The sequence below is a fragment of the Phyllostomus discolor genome, chromosome 11 (genome assembly GCF_004126475.2).
Source record: "Phyllostomus discolor isolate MPI-MPIP mPhyDis1 chromosome 11, mPhyDis1.pri.v3, whole genome shotgun sequence".
NCBI lineage: Eukaryota > Metazoa > Chordata > Mammalia > Chiroptera > Phyllostomidae > Phyllostomus > Phyllostomus discolor.
The window spans coordinates 47,708,078-47,727,157 of NC_040913.2; the positions used below are offsets into that span (position 1 = coordinate 47,708,078).

General features: G+C 35.2%; 1 protein-coding gene across 1 annotated transcript in view; it reads left to right on the plus strand.

The window, feature by feature from the left end:
• The window catches only part of RB1 (RB transcriptional corepressor 1), a 295,974-nt gene that overhangs the window by 52,866 nt on the left and 224,028 nt on the right, over positions 1 to 19,080 (plus strand). Inside the window, 2 exon segments of the mRNA XM_036011346.1 lie at positions 11,648 to 11,763; positions 15,007 to 15,126. Of these exon segments, the coding sequence (XP_035867239.1) occupies positions 11,648 to 11,763; positions 15,007 to 15,126 (236 nt within the window).

Consider the following 19,080-nt stretch of genomic DNA (forward strand, 5'->3'; position numbering starts at 1 on the left):
AAGGGTTGTTGATTTCATTTATCTTTTCTAAAAACCAGCTCCTGGATTCATTGATCCTTAGAATTGTGCTTTTAGTCTCTATGTCATTTAATTCTGCTGTGATCTTGGTTATGTCCTTCCTTCTGCTTGCTCTGGGCTGTCTTTGTTGTTGTTCCTCGAGTTCTTTTAGGTGTAGGGTTAGGGTGTTTGTTTGGAATAGTTCTATGTTTTTAGGTAGGCCTGTATCTCTATGAACTTCCCTCTCAGGACTGCCTTGGCTGTGTCCCATAAGTTTTGGGTTGTTGTGATTTCATTTTCATTTAAATCCAGAAACTTTTTGATATGTTCCCTAATCTCATTCTTGACCCATTCATTGTTTAATATCATGCTCTTCAAATTCCATGATATTGAGTGTTTTTGGTTTTTTCTTTTGGGATTGTTTTCTAGTATCATTCCCTTGTGGTCAGAGAAAATGCTTGGTATGATTTCAATTTTCTTGAGTTTGCTGAGGCTTGTTTTGTGTCCTATCATGTGGTCTATCTTTGAAAATGTTCCATGTGCATTTGAAGAGCATATGTATTTAGCTTCTTTGTGATGGAGGGCTCTATATATATCAGTTAAGTCCATTTGATCTAGGGCATTGTTCAGTGCCAAAATATCTTTGTTGATATTTTGTTTGGAAGATTTGTCCATTTTTGACAGTGGGGTATTATAATCACCTACTAGAGTTGTGTTGCTGTCAATATCTTTCTTGAAGTCCTCTAAGATTTTCTTTATGTATTTGGGTGGTATTATGTTGGGTGCATATATATTTATAATGTTTATGTCTACTTGGTGGATTTTTCCCTTGAGTATTATGAAGTGACCTTCTGGGTCTCTCTTTATGGCCATTTTCGAAGTCTATTTTGTCTGATATGAGTATTCCTATGCTGGCTTTTTTTTTCCCTGTCTGTTTGCTTGGAAAATTTGTTTTTAGCCCTTCACTTTCAGTCTGTGTAGGTCTTTTGTTGTTACGTGGGTCTCATTTAGGCAGCATATATGTGCGTCATGCTTCCTTATCCATTCAGCTTCTGTGTCTTTTGATTGGAGCATATAATCCATTTACGTTTAAGGTTATTATTGATAGGTATTTATGCATTGCCATTTTTTCATAGCTGTGTTCCTCTTTTTCTCTTTGTTTTCCTTCATTTCCTTAAAGCAGTCTCTTTGGCATCTCTTCCAGAGCTGGTTTGGTGGAGGTATATTCTTTTAGATTTCTTTTGTCTGGGAATCTCCTTAATGGCCTTCTATCTTGATTGAGAGCCTTACTGGGTAAAATATCCTCGGTTGCAGACCTCTGGTTCTGATTACTTGGAATACTTCTTGACATTCTCTTCTGGCTTGGAGCATTTCCATTGAGAAGTCAGCTGCTTGTCTTATTTGGGCTCCCTTGTATGTTACTTCTTGTTTCTCCTTTTCTGCCTTTAAGGTTTTCTCTGTCTTGGAATTTTGCCATTTTAATGATGATGTATCTTGAAATGGGCCTCTTTGGGTTCCTGTTGATTGGTACTCTGTGTTTCCTAGATTTGTGTGACTTTTTCTCTCATGAAATTAGGGAAGTTTTCCATCATTACTTTTTGAAACAGGTTTACCATCCCTTGCTCTTCTTTTCTCCTTCTGGTGTCCCTATTATATGGATATTATTACTTTCATGTTGTCCTGCATTCCCAGTAATCCCTCTTAATTCTTTCTGAGTATCTTTTCCTTTTCTTGCTCTTTCTGGGTGTTTTTTTTTCTACTTTGTCCTCTAGCTCACTGATTCAATCTTGTGCTTCATTGATCCCACTTTTGATTCCTTCTACTGTGTTCTTCAGTTCAGAAATTGCATTCTTCATTGCCTGTTGGTCCTTGTTGATAGTTTCTATTTCCTTTTTCATGTTGATATAGTTTGCATTTAGTTTATTGTAGTTTCCCTGTAGTTTCTGGTAGCTCATCATGAGGTCATTGAGCTTCCTGACAATCATTGCTTTGAACTCAGTATGTGATAGTTGAGTTGCCTCTATTTCATTTAGCATTCTTTCTGAGGCTTCCTCCTTTCCCTTCATTTGGGGATTGTTTCTTTGTCTTCCCGTTGTTTGTGATACTCGTGTTTTTTTTTTAGCCTCTGCTTCTTAAATTGATCTGTTCTGGCTCCCTGGGTTTATGGTGTGACCCTCTGTGGTAGAATACCTGTGACATTCAGTGGTGCAGTCTCCTTACTCTGTGGAGCTCACTGGTCTTGGGCTGTCATTTATGTTGGCTCTCTGTATGTCTTTGGGTTTTGATTTTTGTTTTGTCTTTCTTTGTTGGGTCCTTTCCTCCAGGTGATTATCTGAGGGTCACTCGGTCCACCACATCATGTATTCTGTTATGCAGGTGTGGACATGTTGTGTTGAAGCTGATTATTCTGTGTGCACAAGGTTTTGAGGCTTCTCTCTCACTCTTGTTCAGTTGCTTCTTGTGGGTAATTTCTCCACCATTTAGTTGTATTTCCAGATCGGTCCTGGATTGAGCTTAGAGTGGCTTCCACTCCCTCTTTCACCTTCTTCCATTGTTATCTGTTGGTGGTTCCTTTGTTGATGTGTTTCCTCTTCCAACAGGTGTACTGGTTTTCACCGCTCTCACCTTGCAAACTCTCTGGAGTAGCAAAGTGAAATTTGTCCCACTCTCTATGTTGTTTGGATGACCCTTGTTTGGGTCTAACTCTGGTCTTTTCTCCACTCCAGGTATTATTATATCACCTGTGAGAAAAGAAAGATTTAAAAAAGGGGGGGGGAATGGAATGGAGAAGGAATAAAGAAAGAAAGGCAGGAGGGAAGGAAGAAGGAGAAAAGAAAAAAGAGAAAAAAAGAGTGAGAAAAGGAAAGGAAGAAGGAATTTAAGAAATAAAGGAAGGGAGAAGGAATAAAAAAGGAAAGGAAGGGAGAATGAATGGAAAAAAAAAAAGAAAGAAGGACAGAAAGGAAGAAGGAATTGAAAAAAAAAAGCCTTCTGCTGGCTTTAAACTGGTCACACCAGTTCTGCTGCTGGTCTTTCTGGCTCTGTCAGGGTGAGGAGGGATTGGTTTTGCTTTTTTTTCTTCCTGAGCTGCACTCTTTGCTGTCGTCCAGCCTCCAGCCCAGGCCCTCAGTTCCCTTCTGCACCCAGCCTAGGCCTTTAGTCCACCAGTTTCGCTGTCCTTGAGGTGCACCAATTAGGGGCAACTCATACCACCTTCTTGCTCTTTGCTGTCCTAGATGGTAGGGACTCTCAGCACCCCTTCAGGGTAGTTCAGCCCCCAACTAAGTAAAGGCTTTCTAGGGACTGCACCTCCCCTCTATGGGTTTTTTTTTTTTACCTTCCTCTTAGAGAGCCAGTTGGCTCTACAAGGCTGTGGGTACAGGGGCCAGGTTGGGGGTGCTCTATCCCTGGTTTCTTGGGTGTGAGCATAGACAGGCAGCTGCAGACCTTGGACTGGGTGTGCACTATCCCCAGTGCTTTTGGTGTGGGCTCAGCCTGGTAGCTTCCGGGGCCGTGGACCAGGTAGGCAGTGTCCTAGTGCTTCTGGAGTGAGAGCAGGCAGGCCTCCCTTGGCTATGGATTGGGTGTGCACCAACCCAGGACTGTGAGGGTAGGGGTGCAGGAGGTGGGTGGCTACTGCAGGGAATTCCCAGACAGCCATGGAGTGCCTTTTTTTCTTTCTTCTTTTTGAAAAATTCCTCCTATGCAATCCCCCCTCACCTCACCCCCGCAAACAAGCACCTGGCGTCTCACACAGCCCAGCCTGCCTCTCCCAAGAATCTTGCAGCAGACCTGCAGGCACCCTGGTTCCCACACTGGTCCCAGGGACCTTATTGTCTTTAAGCACTCCCCTTACCATCTGAGTTTTCAATGTCTTCTGTAATTTTTGGTCTTCAATCTTTATATATTTTGGAATACTGTTAGCTGTTCACTCTGTTCCTCAGAAGATCGGCTAGTTTTTTTCACCCATGCCCTGGGGGAAGTGGACTTTGCATGTCAAATATTGATTGACCATACAACCATGGATATATTTCTGGGCTCTCTATTCTGTTCCATTGATCTATGTGTCTGCTCTTATGCCATAGTAGACTGTTTTGATTACAGTGGCCTTGTAATTTAGTTTGATGTCAGGTATTGTTATCCCCCTTACTTTGTTCTTCTTTCTCAAAATTGCTGAGGCTATTCAGGGCCAATTCAGGGAATTTTATAGTTCCATATAAATTTTGAAATATTCTATATCTGTGAAATATGCCTTTGGTATTTTAATAGGGATTACATTGAATTTGTGGATTGCTTTGGGTAGTATGGTCATTATAATTATGCTAATTTCTCCAATCCATGAACATGGTATATGCTTCCGTTTATTTGTATCTTCCTTAATTTCTTTCTTCAGTGTTCTGTGGTTTTCTGAGTTCAATTCTTTTACCTCCTTGGTTGTTTATTCCCATGTACTGTGTTTTTCTTGTTGCTATAGTAAATGTGATTTATTTTCCTTGTTTCTGTTTCCACTGTTTCATTGTTGGTGTAGATCAGTTTCTGAATATTGATTTTGCATCTTGCTTTCTTGCCAGATTCACTACTTGACCTAATTTTGGTGGAGCCTGTAGGGTTTTCTGTGTACACTGTCATATTATCTGCAAATAATAACAGTTTTACTTCTTCCTTTCCAATTTGGATACCTTGTATTTCTTTTCTTTGTCTGATCTCTGTGACTAGAACTTCCAAATACTACGTTGAATAGAAGTGGTGAAAGCAGACAACCTTGTCCTGCTTTTGATCTTAGGGGGGAAACTTCTCAATAAAATAAAGATCAAGAGTACAGGATAGTACAATAGTTGAGTACAGAATTCTTGGTGGGGTAATGAGGTTAAGGATTTCAGTAGTGAACACGTTAGGAACATCATCGTAGAAATGTAATAAGGAATTATTTTAAAGACATAGAACCATAGATTTTCTAGTATTTAATTTCTTATATGAACACTGAGAGGTGATTCAGATGACCCTTTGAATAAACTGAATAAAAAAGAACAAAACATATAAAGCTGTATTGTAGGTGAAAGAAAGATAAGTATTTCAATGCAACAGAACAGAAAATCCATAAATGTTAGAATTCATATGTGTATAGTAAGTCTTTGCACACAGAGATGCAAAAGCAATTCAATGAGGGACGTTCATTCCTTTCAGCAACTGATGCTGGAGCAATTGGACATTTATATGCAAAAAATGAACTTCAGTCCCTGCGTCACACTATTTATAAAAATTAACTGAAATGAGCCCTGGCTGGCATAGCTCAGTGGATTGAGCGTGGGCTGGGAACTAAAGTGTCCCAGGTTCGATTCCCAGCCAGGGCACATTCCTGGGTTGCAGGCCATAAACCCCAGCAACCGCACATTGATGTCTCTCTCTCTCTCTCCCTTCCCTCTCTAAAAATAAATAAATAAAATCTTTAAAAAAAAATTAACTGAAATGAATTATAAAACTAAGGTTGTGGAAGATGACACAGGAGGAAATCTTTGTGGCCTTGGGCCACACAGAGATTTCATAGATAATACAACTGAAAGTGTGATACAGAAAGGAAATTAGTAAAGTGACCTTCATCACAATTAAAAACTTAAGCTCTTTGAAATATCCTGTTTAAGAAAATGAAAAGCCACAGACTGAATGAAAATTTTTGCAAAACACATATCTGTTAAAGGATTGGAGTCTAGAATATATAAATAACTCTTAAAATTTAATAAAATGAATAGAAAATTGGCCAGATTTAAAAACACACTTCACCAAAGAAGAGATATGGATGTTCAGTGAGATTTGAAAATGTACTCAATGTCATTAGTCTTTGGGAAAATGTACAACTACACACCTACTAGAATAGTGGAGAAAACAAAAACGAAGTGCTGGTGAGGATACGAAGCAACTGGTACTCTTCATTTGTTGCTGGTGGGAATAAAAATGGTGAAGCTACACTGGAAAACAGTTTTGTCAGTTTCTTTTTTTAAAATGTATTTTGTTGATTATGCTATTGCAATAGTCCCATTTTTTCTCCCCTCTATTCCCCTCCATCCTGTATCTGCCTTCCCACCAACATTCTTCCACCTTCACTCATATCCATGGGTCATACATGTAAGTTCTTTGGCTTCTACATTTTCTATACTGTTCTTGACCTCCCCCTGTCTGTTTTGTACCTACCATTTATGCTTCTTATTCCCTGCACATTTTCTCCCATTGCCTGCCTTCCTCCTCCCTGCTGATAACCCTCCATGTGATCTCTTTTTCTCTGACTCTGTTCCTGTTCTAGTTGTTTGCTTAGTTCGTTTTTGTTTTTTTCAGTTGTTGATAGCTGTGAGTTTGTTGTCATTTTACTGTTCATATTTTTTATCTTCTTTTTCTTAGATAAATCCCTTTAACATTTCATATAATAAGGGCTTGGTGATGAATACCTTTAACTTGACCTTATCTAGGAAGCACTTTATCTGTCCTTCATTCTAAATGATAGCTTTGATAGATAGAGTAATCTTGGATGTAGGCTCTTGCCTTTCATGACTTCGAATACTTTTTTCCAGCTCCTTCTTGCCTGTAAGGTTTTTTCTTTTTTGAGAAATCAGCTGATAGACTTATGGGAACCCCTTTGTAGGTAACTGTCTCCTTTTCTCTCTTGCTGCTTTTAAGATTCTCTCCTTATCTCTAATCTTGGCTAATGTAATTATGATGTGCCTTGTTGTGTGCTTCCTTGGGTCCAATTTCTTTGGGACTCTCTCTCTGAGCTTCCTAGAGTTCCTGGAAGTGTATTTCCTTTGCCAGGTTGGGGAAGTTTTCCTTTATTATTGTTCAAGTAAGTTTTCAATTTCTTGCTCTTCCTCTTCTCCTTCTGGCACCCCTATGATTTGGATGTTGGAATGGTTAAAGTTGTCCTGGAGGTTCCTGACCCTCTCCTCATTTTTTTGAACTCTTATTTTTTCATTCTGTTCTGATTGAATGTGTATTTCTTCCTTTTCCAAACTGTTAGATATGAGTTCTGGTTTCCTACACGTCACTGTTGTTTCCCTGTATGTATTCCGTTATTTCACTTTGTATAGCCTTCACATTTTCCTCTATTTTTCGACTATACTCAACCATTTCTGTGAGTATCCAGTTTACCAATTTTTTAAAGTCTGCATCTGATAGGTTGCTATCTCTTCATTGCTTAGTTGTATGTTTTCTGGAGCTTTGATCTGTTTTTTTGTTTGGGCCATATTTTTTGTCTTGGGGCACCTTTTAGGTTTTAAGGGGTGGGACCTTAGGTATTCACCAGGGCAGCAACCTATGTCCCTGTGTTGTGGCACTATATGTGGGGGAGGGTTCTGAGACGGAACAATGCTGCTTGCTCAGCTCAGCTGTCTTGCAGTCACTTCTTCCACTACCTATAAGCAAATTGAGCTGTTCTGGTGCTGATTCCCGGTGGGTGGGCTTCTGTATGTTCTAGGACCCTGTGGGTCTCTCCAATGAACTCCTGTGAGGCTGGTAGTTTCTGCTGCTGCCTCAACCCCCACAGGTTTTTTCAGTCAGAGACTTTGAGGCTTCATTTTCCCATGCTGGAACCGTGGGTTGCATGGGTGTCTTGCTCCCTGGTTTATCCACATGCAAATGTGGGACTGCCTGCTCCACCAGCTGCCACCTTGCCTGTTGGTCTCAGCCATCGCCTAGCTGAGAGTCCTCTCCACTCAGGCTACCTATCTCTGCCCCTCCTACAGGTCTGGATGAATGTTTCTTCTTTAACTCCTTGGTTGTTGTACTTCTATATAGTTCGATTTTCTGGTAGTTCTGGTTATTTTTTTGTTTTTAAAATTGTTAACTTGTTGTCCTTCTTTTGATCCAGTGAGCAGATATCTTGGCTGGAATACAGTTTGCCAGTTTCTTATAAACTTAACTTACGTTTAACATAGAATTTAGCCATTTTCAAACTAGATGTTTGTCCAGGAAAAATGAAATATGCATCTACTTAAAGACCTACAGTTAGTTAATTAGGGTTAGTAACCTTATTTATAACAGTTTATTCAAAAGTTGAAAAGGATACACAAAGTGTGGCATATAATGGAGTACTACAATTAAATAATGGAGTACAGCAATTAAAATGAATAAATGTTAATAGATACAACAGTATGGTGAGTCCATAGAGGCTTTATCATGAGCGAAAGAAGGCAGATTAAAAAGGCTATAAACCTTTTAGATACACAAAAATATTTCCTGGTGAGTGGGTTATCCCGTTTTATAACATTGAACTCATTTGTAATCCAGTTTTCTTTAAAGAACTAAGTTAAATAGATAACTAAAATATTATTTAATGGTCTCAGGTTTAGAAGAAATATTTAGTTTTCTTCTCTAGAAACAGTTTTGTTGTATTGTGACAGCTGTCATATCAACATGCATTTAAAAAACATCAAAATTGGTGAATTTTTGTGTAGTCATTTTAATACTGAAGGTGGAAGAAAATAAGCAACATTTTCAGCATATTGCACTTTGTTATTTCAAGAAAGGTAAAAATGCAACTGACATGCAAAAAGGATTTGTGTAGTGTATGGAGAAAGTTCTGTGTGACTGATTGAACATGTCAAAAGTGGCTTGGGAAGTTTATTGCTGGTGATTTCTCTCTGGACAATGCTTCACAGTCAGGTGGATCAGTTGAAGTTGATAGCAATCAAATTGAGTCATTAATTGAGAATGATCAGCATTATACCATGCAGGAGATAGCTGACATATTCAAAATATCCAAATCAGCATCGAAGATTATTTGCACCAGCTTGGTTATGTTAATGGCTTTGATGTTTGGGTTTCACATACATTAAGTGAGAAAAACTATCTTGACCATATGTCCACATATGATTCTCTACTTAAATGTAGCAACAGTGATGAAAAGTGGATAATTTATAATAATGTGGAAGGGAAGAGATCATATGGCAAGTAAATGAACCACCACCAACCATACCAAAGGCCAATCTTCACCCAAAGAAGGTGATGTTGTGTATATGGTGGGATTGGAAGGGAGTCCTCTATTATTAGCTCCTTCTGGAAAACCAAATGATTAATTCCAACAAGCACTGCTCCTAATTAGACCAACTGAAATCAGTGTCCAGAATTAGTCAACAGAAAACGCATAATCTTCCATCAGGATAATGCAAGACTGCATGTTTCTTTGTTGGCCAGGCAAAAACTGCTAGTGCTTGTCTGGGAAGTTCTGATTCATCTGTCGTATTCACCAGACATTGCATTTTAAGAATCCATTTATTTTAGTCTTTTCAAAATTCTCTTAATGGAAAAAAATTCAGTTCCCTGGAATAGTGCAAAAGGCTCTTGGGACACTTCTTTGCTCAAAAAGATAAAAAGTTTTAGGAAGATGGAATTATGAAGTTGCCTGAAAGATGACAGAAAGTAGTGGAACAAAATGGTGAATATGTTGTTCAATAAAGTTATTGGTGAAAATGAAAAATGTGTCTTTTATTATTATTTCAGATGAGCTTGTGTTGAATTATATTGGCTGTATTCTAATAAAATTTGCTGTTTTAAAAAAGTGAATAAAAGAACATTCAATTTTAACAACCTGAGTTACTTTGTTTCCCAACCTTTAAAAGAATTAAAAAAGACTGAAGTTGTTGAAAACAGACATACTGAGAGCACTTAGGTTCAGTAGTCCTTAGGGCAAGGAAGCTAACCAAAAACAACATAAAAAGTAAGCATAAAAATTCAAAAAGTATGGTATTTGGGAGGTTATTTATTACAAACTACCTTTTATATCTCAGTAATTTCTGAGAAATTGACCATGTTGTTAGAAACACATACAAAAATTGATATTCACTCATTTTATTAAAATATACACTTAGTCATTTTAACAATTAAGCTATGTATGCATACCTTTATGCTCAGTTTCAGAAATAGTGAGTATGCAATATAATTTTAAAATCTAATTTATTGAGGTATAATTTACATATACTGAAATTAACCAATTTTAAATGAATAGTTTAATAATTTTTGACAAATGTACTTAACCATGTAAGTACTGCCATTTAAGATATAGACATTTTTTATTATTCCAGGAGGTTTTCTCATTCTCCTTTTTATCTGTTCCCCTACACCTATCCCCAAGCAGCCACTAATTTACTTTGTGATATCAAAGGTTAGTTTTGCTCTTTCTAGAATTTTATATGAGATGAATGTACCTATATCCAATGTATAGTATGTGTGCATTTGTGTCTGGCTTTTTTTTCTCAGTGTAATAATTTTGAGATTTGTGTATGTTGTGTTCATTCATACTTTTTTTATTGTTGAACAGTATTCCATTGTGTAGACATACTACAATCTATCTATTCACCTGTTTCTAGATATTGAATTATTTCCAATTTTTGGTTTTTATGAATGAAGCTGCTGTTAATATTTTTGTACAAGTTTTCATTTCTCTTGTGTATAAATATCTACAAGTAGAATTGCTAAATGTTATGGAAGTATAAATTTAACTTAATTTTTTAAATATAAAAAGTATATTTAAAGTATAAACATAAACATATTTAATTTTTTAAAGATAAAAGTATATATTTAACTTTTTAAGGACTTGCTAAACTTGTTTCCCAAAATGGTTTTACCATTTTATGTCTTCACCAGCAATATTTGAGCGTTCCATTGTTTTGCATCTCCATCAACCACTGATGTCAGTCCTTTTAATTTAAACATTCTAGTCAGTGTATAGTTGTAATATAAGCTTTAAAATATTATTTCCAAAATGGCTAAAATTAAGGAAAAGTTTAAAATTGAAGACTGATCATCTTTTTATTGTTTATAAATTTGATGATCCAGAACAATTAGTCTCCTAAAGCTTTTATGTAATTGAGATTACAAAACAATATAAAATTTCATCACATACTTTTCAGCTTTATTGTAATCCTCAGTTAAGGCTAAGCAAGTAGTTCCAGTTGTTTAAAAGAACATCAGATAATTTGATATTTCTTTTGTTTTCAATTTATTACAAATTTTACCAACAAAACTGAATATATTTAAACAGTGATATACATTTTTAGGGGAAAAAGTATATATTCTAATCATGAAAAATATTCTGATAGTGATAGACATCACTAATTGAGTACTAATTATATGCTAGACATTATGCTAAGTGCTTTATATATATAATCTCATTTAATTCTTACAAAATAAAGTATGTATTATTATTTTCATTTTACAAGAAGGCAGTTATAGCTTTAGAGATATGAATTTCACAATGTTAAAATAACTTGAATCAGTAGATTAATACAAATGAGTGAATTAAAGGGAGGATAATCAAATAAGAAAGTGGGTTTGTTTTTTATGGACTCTAAAATTTTTTACCTTGGCTTTAATGACATTGGATTATTGAAAACTGAAAATATGTACTTCAAAGAACTGAATAACTCCTAAATTTTCCACAGTAAGTTGTAATTTAACTTTTTGATTCTAGTATTTTTTTGCCATACAGTATAAAATGTGTTTGTTATTAGTGTAGAATTAAATGCTCTCAAGCATATGCCATCATAAGGATTTAAAAACTATTTTGTTATGCTGAATAAAAATTAAATATAACAGAATTTTAACACAGTATTCAATGTGTGAATGATTGAATGAAGTATTTGAATTTTTTCTTTTTGTTTGGTTTCAGGAAAGTTATATTCAGAAGAAAAAGGAACTATGGGGCATCAGTATCTTTATTGCAGCAGTTGAGCTAGATGAAATGCCATTTACTTTTACTGAACTACAGAAAAACATAGAGATCAGGTAAAATTTTTTACATCAGTATTGCCTCTAACATTAAAGAAAATTACATCTGAATGTTCCTCTTAAGCCCTAGGCAATTAGTGAGAAATGTGAAAACTAAATGAAACATAAAGAAGAGTTAGGTCAACCAGTGAAGTATCATTCTGTCTTGGGACCCTTAATGAAAGTATATTTATGCTGTAATTTCCAAAAATTATAGCAGTTTGTGTCCTGGGGAAATTTTTGTGTCTCTCACTATTTTTAAACTTTCTTAAATGTAGCTGTTGCTAATATGGACAGAAGAAACAAAGATTTATAAAGTAGCCTTATTACAACCTTAGTAGAATGAGTTATCTTAAAGGAATTTAGTTAAGATTTATTTAACAGTGTTTAATGTAAAAGATGTTATATACTTTTTGATACTATATTCAGTTAAATATTCATTACAATACTTGTCCTAATAATTACTTAATGTTTGTTTTTGAGCTTATAAGCCTTATAAGAAGAATTAACTAATTTGTTTCCAGTAACTCATGAACTTTATATTGAGAAGCCTTCTGAGACTTCTGATCATTTCATTGGCAGCATGTTTATAAAATGTAACAGTAAATAATTTTACCGAGAAATAATAGTATATATTTCTTCTTGGATAAAGCCATCTACAATTAAATGTAATTGGTATTTTATTTCAATGAGATACATTAAACTGTTGCATTTTTGGTAATACTTTTTCTTACTACCACTATACAGATGTGGAAACATAGGCATTGTATATTCACATTTAACCTATTGCAGTGATTTTCAGCTGGTGTGCTGCAAGATTTTTTTATAACATGCAATACCTGACTGTTTAGTCAGGAGCACTCACCTCTTTTCCCTTAGATGGTCAAATAAAAAAAAAAAGACACAGCCAACACAATAATAGTCATTCATTGTGAATGAATCAAAATTATACCTATTTTTTGTTAGAATTTTAGTATTTAGTTTATGTGTGCCATGAGATGAAAAGGGTTGAAAATCACTGACCTATTGAATTAGAATTGGTTTACCTTTTAGAGCTTTTATAGTTTATTAAATAAGCTTTATTAAACTTTATTAAATAAAATCTCTAAAAGTAGTTTTATGTAGCTGAAAAGTAATCTAATTATATCAGTAAATTCTTACATTAATTTATTTATTCATTTAGCAAATGTTTTAGTGGCTTCAGAAGACAGGAAAGAATATGGATGTTTGGGTTAAGAGTTTAAATCTGGGCTCTGTTGTTTTACTTGGAGCAGATTGCTGAGCGTTAGTCTCAAATTCCTCACCTGTGAAGTGAAAATTATTAGCTACATCAGAGAATTATGGGAATTAAATGCTTATAATGAATAGAGAGGTAAAGTTTATAGTTAAATGCCAAAACACCTTAGACACTGGTGGGGGTCTTGATCTCTTTCCTTCTGTAACCCTGTTCCCTGTATACCTGCTGTTCCCATACCCCCTCACCCCCACACACACAAAAGGAAAGAAAGAAAACTTAACTGTTAGGCACTATGATACTGTGCTAGGTTCTAATGGCAAGAAATAGTCTCTGACCTCAAGAAACTCAATTCAGTGGGGAAGATAAACAGATGAGTGTAATACACTATAATACAATGTTATATAGCTATTCATAGACTACTAAATAAATATGACAGAGAAAGCCTTCTGTCTATAAAATGGAAGAATTTTCCTGTCAAAGCTTTTCCTATAATTTTTTCCCTGAGTATTTACAGAGCAACCCTGATTTATAAAGTGGGTGTGTCATAAATATAGTAATATATTTGGTACAGTTTTTTCTTAGACATTTTGCAGTGTTCTGCTAATTATTCAGGAATGTTGTCTGGACCATTGCTTCTTAAATGTGCTCTGGTAAAGGACTAGGTTTTTTTTTTTATTTCCAATATTTCATAGACTGATATTTTTTAAAAAATGTAGTATAAATAAAAATGAAAAGTGAAACAAAGATTATATTAGCCATAGGACTAAACTTTTTGTTATAAGATTCAGTAGGTATAAAATTAGTGTCAAATTGCCATAAAATGCTTACTCTCAGTTTCTGTACTTATTTATTTGTGGAGTGGTAACAGACAATTTGCAGACCAATATCAATTTATTCTAGAATATGTAGTTATCTACAGAATTATACAAATATCTATGTGTCTTAATTTTGGCTTTTTATGCTAGCCTGCCTGCTTGTGTACCCTTCCTGTCTTTTTCCCTTCAGAGGAGGGCTACAAGAGGAATAGATAGTCATGTAAGCTCACCCTAGAAAAAGAAGGCTTTATAGTAACAATTCACAGTTTTCATGGTGCTCCATGGATAGGTATTACCATATATCTCATAAACACTGGAGCTGAGAGTGGTTCTTGAATGAATGCTATTATAAGGTGGATTTCTTTTTCTCTGGATGTATCTTACATTTGCTCAATTTCTATGTAGCAGTCTGATCATCTATTCCATATAATTTCTACCCTCCTGTATTTGCTTTTCCACATAGCTTGTCACGGCAGCCCTAATCCCTTCTGTATCAAAGGAACTTTTATTCTTTTGGGTTTTGTGCCTTTGCTGATAGCTGAAGCTTTAATTTTCCAGTTCTCAAGATTAATGTCTGAATGATCCAGCCTGTTTTTTTAGAATGAAACCTTTAACTATTTAGTTGCTAGACAGCCTATTGATGAGTCTGGTGACTGTCCTTGAGGGCAGTCCAGGATAGGGATTCAGTCTGAACAGGTTAGGATAGTATACCCATGTGGAGGAGCGGGTGGCTTTGGAGATAGAAGATGTTTACAACTGAAAGATTGACTGAATCAATAAATGAAAGGTAAATGGATCCCAAGCTTTCTCACTGTCAAAGAAGAGTTATAAACATGGACAAGGAAACCTTGGAGTGAACTAATTAGTTTTACATTAGAATTGGATAAATGAATGTGAACTTATGGTTTTAAAAATATATAGATAGATACAGAAATAAATATGTGTGTATGTGTATAACCCTTTTTAACATTCTTGATGATAAATAGATGTAGGCATAGGTATATAGATATAGGGGTGTAGGTTGAAAATTAATGGATTTTCTTCCTCTTCAAATTCTCGGAAAATAAAAAAAGTAATTTCTTCCAAAGGTTATAATAGTGATTTGTGTAAAGTTGATAATCTTTTGAATTGAAATACCTATGCCTTGAAAATGAAATAAAGTGAATTTTTAAAATTACAATTTACTTTTTTCTATTCTTTTCTTTGTAGTGTCTACAAATTCTTTGACTTACTAAAAGAAATTGATACCAGTACCAAAGTTGATAATGCTATTGCAAGACTATTGAAGAAGTATAATGTATTATGTGCACTCTATGGCAAATTAGAAAGGTAAAGTAAAAAATTTTATTAGTATTACATCCTGGTTTTTCATGTCATTGGTCATAATTAGATTCCATCTGTGAACTATTATATATTTAGTAAAGTTATCAGATATTGCCCCTTAGAATTGTCCCATTTTAATTCTTAGCTTTTTAAAAATTTATCCATTGGTAGGCATTCTGAATATTTCCTCCAAAATTGTTTTCCTATCCTTTCATGTTTCCATTTGTTTTATGAAACTTTAAACTTAGTTCCCACTTTGGCATTCTCTGCCAGAAGACTTCTAGTTCTGAACGGAAGAGTCAACTAAATGTAAATTTTTTCCTAATGGTGTTATCTAATTTAGAAAGAGAAACATATTGTCAATGGGTGGTATGTATAACCTGTTCTACCAAGCCATGATTGTATTCCCAGTGGTGGTTTAGAAAACTTTTCATTATTGTTCAACTGGGAGAATGATGAAGTTCAGATAAACTCAGGTTAATTTTTTAATATACTTTTCATCCAGGTCCCCACTCCTAGTACTGCAGTCCTTAATTTGGCATGTGCCTGGAACTGTGTTCATTTTGGTGCTTATTTCATTGGGTGAAAGGATATGAAAGTTAATGTTTTAGTTAGATAAGTAGTTGTAAGGGGAGAAGGGAAAAACGGGCATGTTCTTAAATATTTAAGGGAGAATGAATATGGAGATAGACCTGAAAAGAAACATTTCAGAAGGATACTTCTATTTTCCCTTTTCTTCTTTTTGGTTGGTATGTCAGTAAAACTTCAGAGGTGTGATGGAGAATGAGAAAAGTGGAAAATTCAAAGATTGGCTTAGGGCTTTTTGAAGGAATTTTTCTTGTTCCTGTTTTTTAAACTGTAGCATTGGTTGTTATTGTTTTCTTTTGTCTTTCTTGTGTAGAGTAGAAGCTCTTTGCACAGAAAAAGGAAAACATATAAAATATTTTCAATGATTATAAATGTAAATTAAATATTTTGCATAAGAAATATGAATTAATTATAGAATACTTGGAAAACACAGAATGGCATAAATAAGAAAATATGAATGATGCCAACCTTTAACAATGTAGATAATCAATATTTCTTTCCTTTGAATATTATTTTACATAGAGGGGATCACATCATAAAAATAATTTTTGTCTTACACATTTCTCCTTTTTTTTTAACCTAACAGGGACTTTCTAAATACTTTTCTGTCCCTCAAATTTGTTTACAGATTTTTATCTTATATTGTGGAACTTATCCTAAGGGCATTATCCTAAGTACAAAAAAGTTCTAGAGATTTTTATCACAACATTATTTATACCACTGAAAAAACTGGAAACCTATTTATGCACAATTGAAGTAAGCAATAAAGTATAATAATATAATCTAAATATTAAATACTATAAATTAAAATTTGATGAGTAATAACAATATGGAAAAATTCTTCTAATGTTAAATAAATAAAGCAGGGTATACTACTGGGTGGGTCAGAAAGTTTGGAAGATGTTTACCAGCACCCCTGGTCTCTACCCACTAGAAGCCAGTAGGAGGAAATAGCCAACATAGCTCAAAATATCCAAGTCAATAAAATTATTGGTGAAAGTGAACATGTGTCTTTTATTTTACAGAAAAAAACTAAATGGACTTTTCTTAGCCAACCCAATATAACTGTAAAAGGAAGAAATCCAGATACTGATGCATCAAATGAAATGACTAGAAAGAAGTGTCCTAAAGTGTTAATTGAGGCTTTGTATAAATAACTTACATATGTGCTACTGCTATAAAAAATTAGGAAAAAACTCTAAGCAAATATTTAAGAAAAATCTATTCTGTAAAGACTGGTAGTTTAAAATCTGGTACCAGCAATAATCATCAGATTCTTTCTAGATATAGAATTTTGGTGAGAATGATTTGAAGTATAGTCCTGATTTTTTTTCCTGCTGTAGTAATTTTACCTGGATACTTCTAGGTGCTTTGCTCTGCTTTATGAGATTTCTGCTTTAGAAATCTACTTGGATATTTGTTTGTGTTTTACCTCTACCTTCATCACCTTCTAGTGATGCATTGTATTTTTGATTCTCTTGGAAACTAAGGGAGAAAAGAAAGTTAGAAAATGGAATATTATTTGGACAGTTCTGAAGTTTTTAGGTTCTTCCTAACTTCCATTCCCTTTGTTTTTCTTTTAGGCCAGTGTAAATACTGGTTATTGCAGGTTAGTAAACAGGACACAGGGTCAGAATTCACAAGGACTTTTCTTTAAAGTCTAGTATGATGCTTTAACAAAAAAGGGAGGCCCCATTAGAGCTTAATGTTGAAGAGAATGTAGTTTTTTGAGTCATATCTGGAGTCTAATGTAGGCTCCAATGGGTACTGTGTGACCTTGGACAGGTGAATTATCTAACTTCAGTGCTTAGTTTTCTAATGTGTAAATTGAGTTCATAATAGTGCCTACTTTGTTAGATTTTATAATGTATTAAATGAGATACAGCATAGACAATACTGAGTCGAGTGCCATAATACCTTCCCATGAACGTTAGTTTTTAAAACAAAAAGAAAAATTTGTGGCCGAATTTGTAAAAATCTGCATACCATATTGCCCCTCTTAAAGAATCACAGTAACAGTGGCAACCCAAGGGTATTAGAAGTCCTGTGTAATTAAATCTGTTGAATCACTAAAATTTGGCATTTTCTTTATTTAAAAAAATTTGTATATTGTTCAGTTACAGTTGTACCCATTCCCCAACCCACCCATTACTCTCCTCTGCCCTACCCATGCCCACCTCACACAATCAGTCCTCCACCCTAGTCCCCATTGTCTTTGTCATGGGTCCTTTACACATGTTCCTTGATGCCTCTTCCCCTCTTCTTCCCCATTTCCACCTTCCCCCCTCCCTTCTGGCTACTTGGGTCATCCTGGTGTGGAGTCATGGGAGTTCTTTGTTTATTTTGAAGATCAAACCCTTGTCTGAGGTATAATTGGCAAATATGTTTTCCCATACAGTTGGTTCCCTTTTTACTTTGTTTTTTTATTTCCATATCTCTGGTTCTATTTTGCATGCTTGTTTGTTTTGTTTGTTACATCTCAGAGGTGAAATCATATGGAATTTGTATTTCACCACCTGGCTTATTTCACTTAGCATAATGCTCTCCAGTTCCATCCATGCTGTCATGAAGGGTAGGAGCTCCTTCTTTCTGCTATGTAGTATTCCATCCTGTAAATGTACCACAATTTTTTGATCCATTCATTTACTGATGGGCACTTAGGCTGTTTGCAGCACTTGGGCTGTTGTGAACTGTGCTGCTATGACCATTGTGATGCATAGGTTATTTTGAATTGGTTTCAGGATTCCTAGGACATAATCCCAGCAGTCAATTGCTGGGTCAAAAAGCAGTTTCCATTTTAGTTTTTGGAGGAAATTTCATACTATTATCCACAGTGGCTGTACCAGTCTGTATTCCTACCAACAGCGTACTAGGGTTCCCTTTTCTCTACAAACTCACCAGCACATGTTTGTTGATTTGGTTGTGATGGCCATTCTGACCAGTGTGAAAAGTTATCTCATTGTGGTTTTAATTTGCATCTCTCTAATGGGTAGTGATGCTGAGCATCCTTTCATATATCTCTGACCCTCTGTATGTCCTCCTTGGAGAAGTATCTATTCAGGTCCTTTGCCCATTTTTTAATTGGATTGTTTGTCTTCCTGGTGTGGAGTCTTGTGTGTTCTTTATATATTTTGGAGATCAAACCCTTGTCCCAGGCATCATTGGCAAATATATTTTCCCATACAGTTGGTTCCCTTTTCATTTTGCTCATTTTTTTTAGCCATGCAGCAGCTTTTTAATTTGATGTAGTCCCCATTTGTTTATTCTTTCCTTTATGTCCCTGCTGTAGGGGACGTATCAGTCAGAATATTGTGCATGGAATACCTGAGGTTTTCCTGCCTATGTTCTCCTCTAGGACTTTTATGGTGTCAT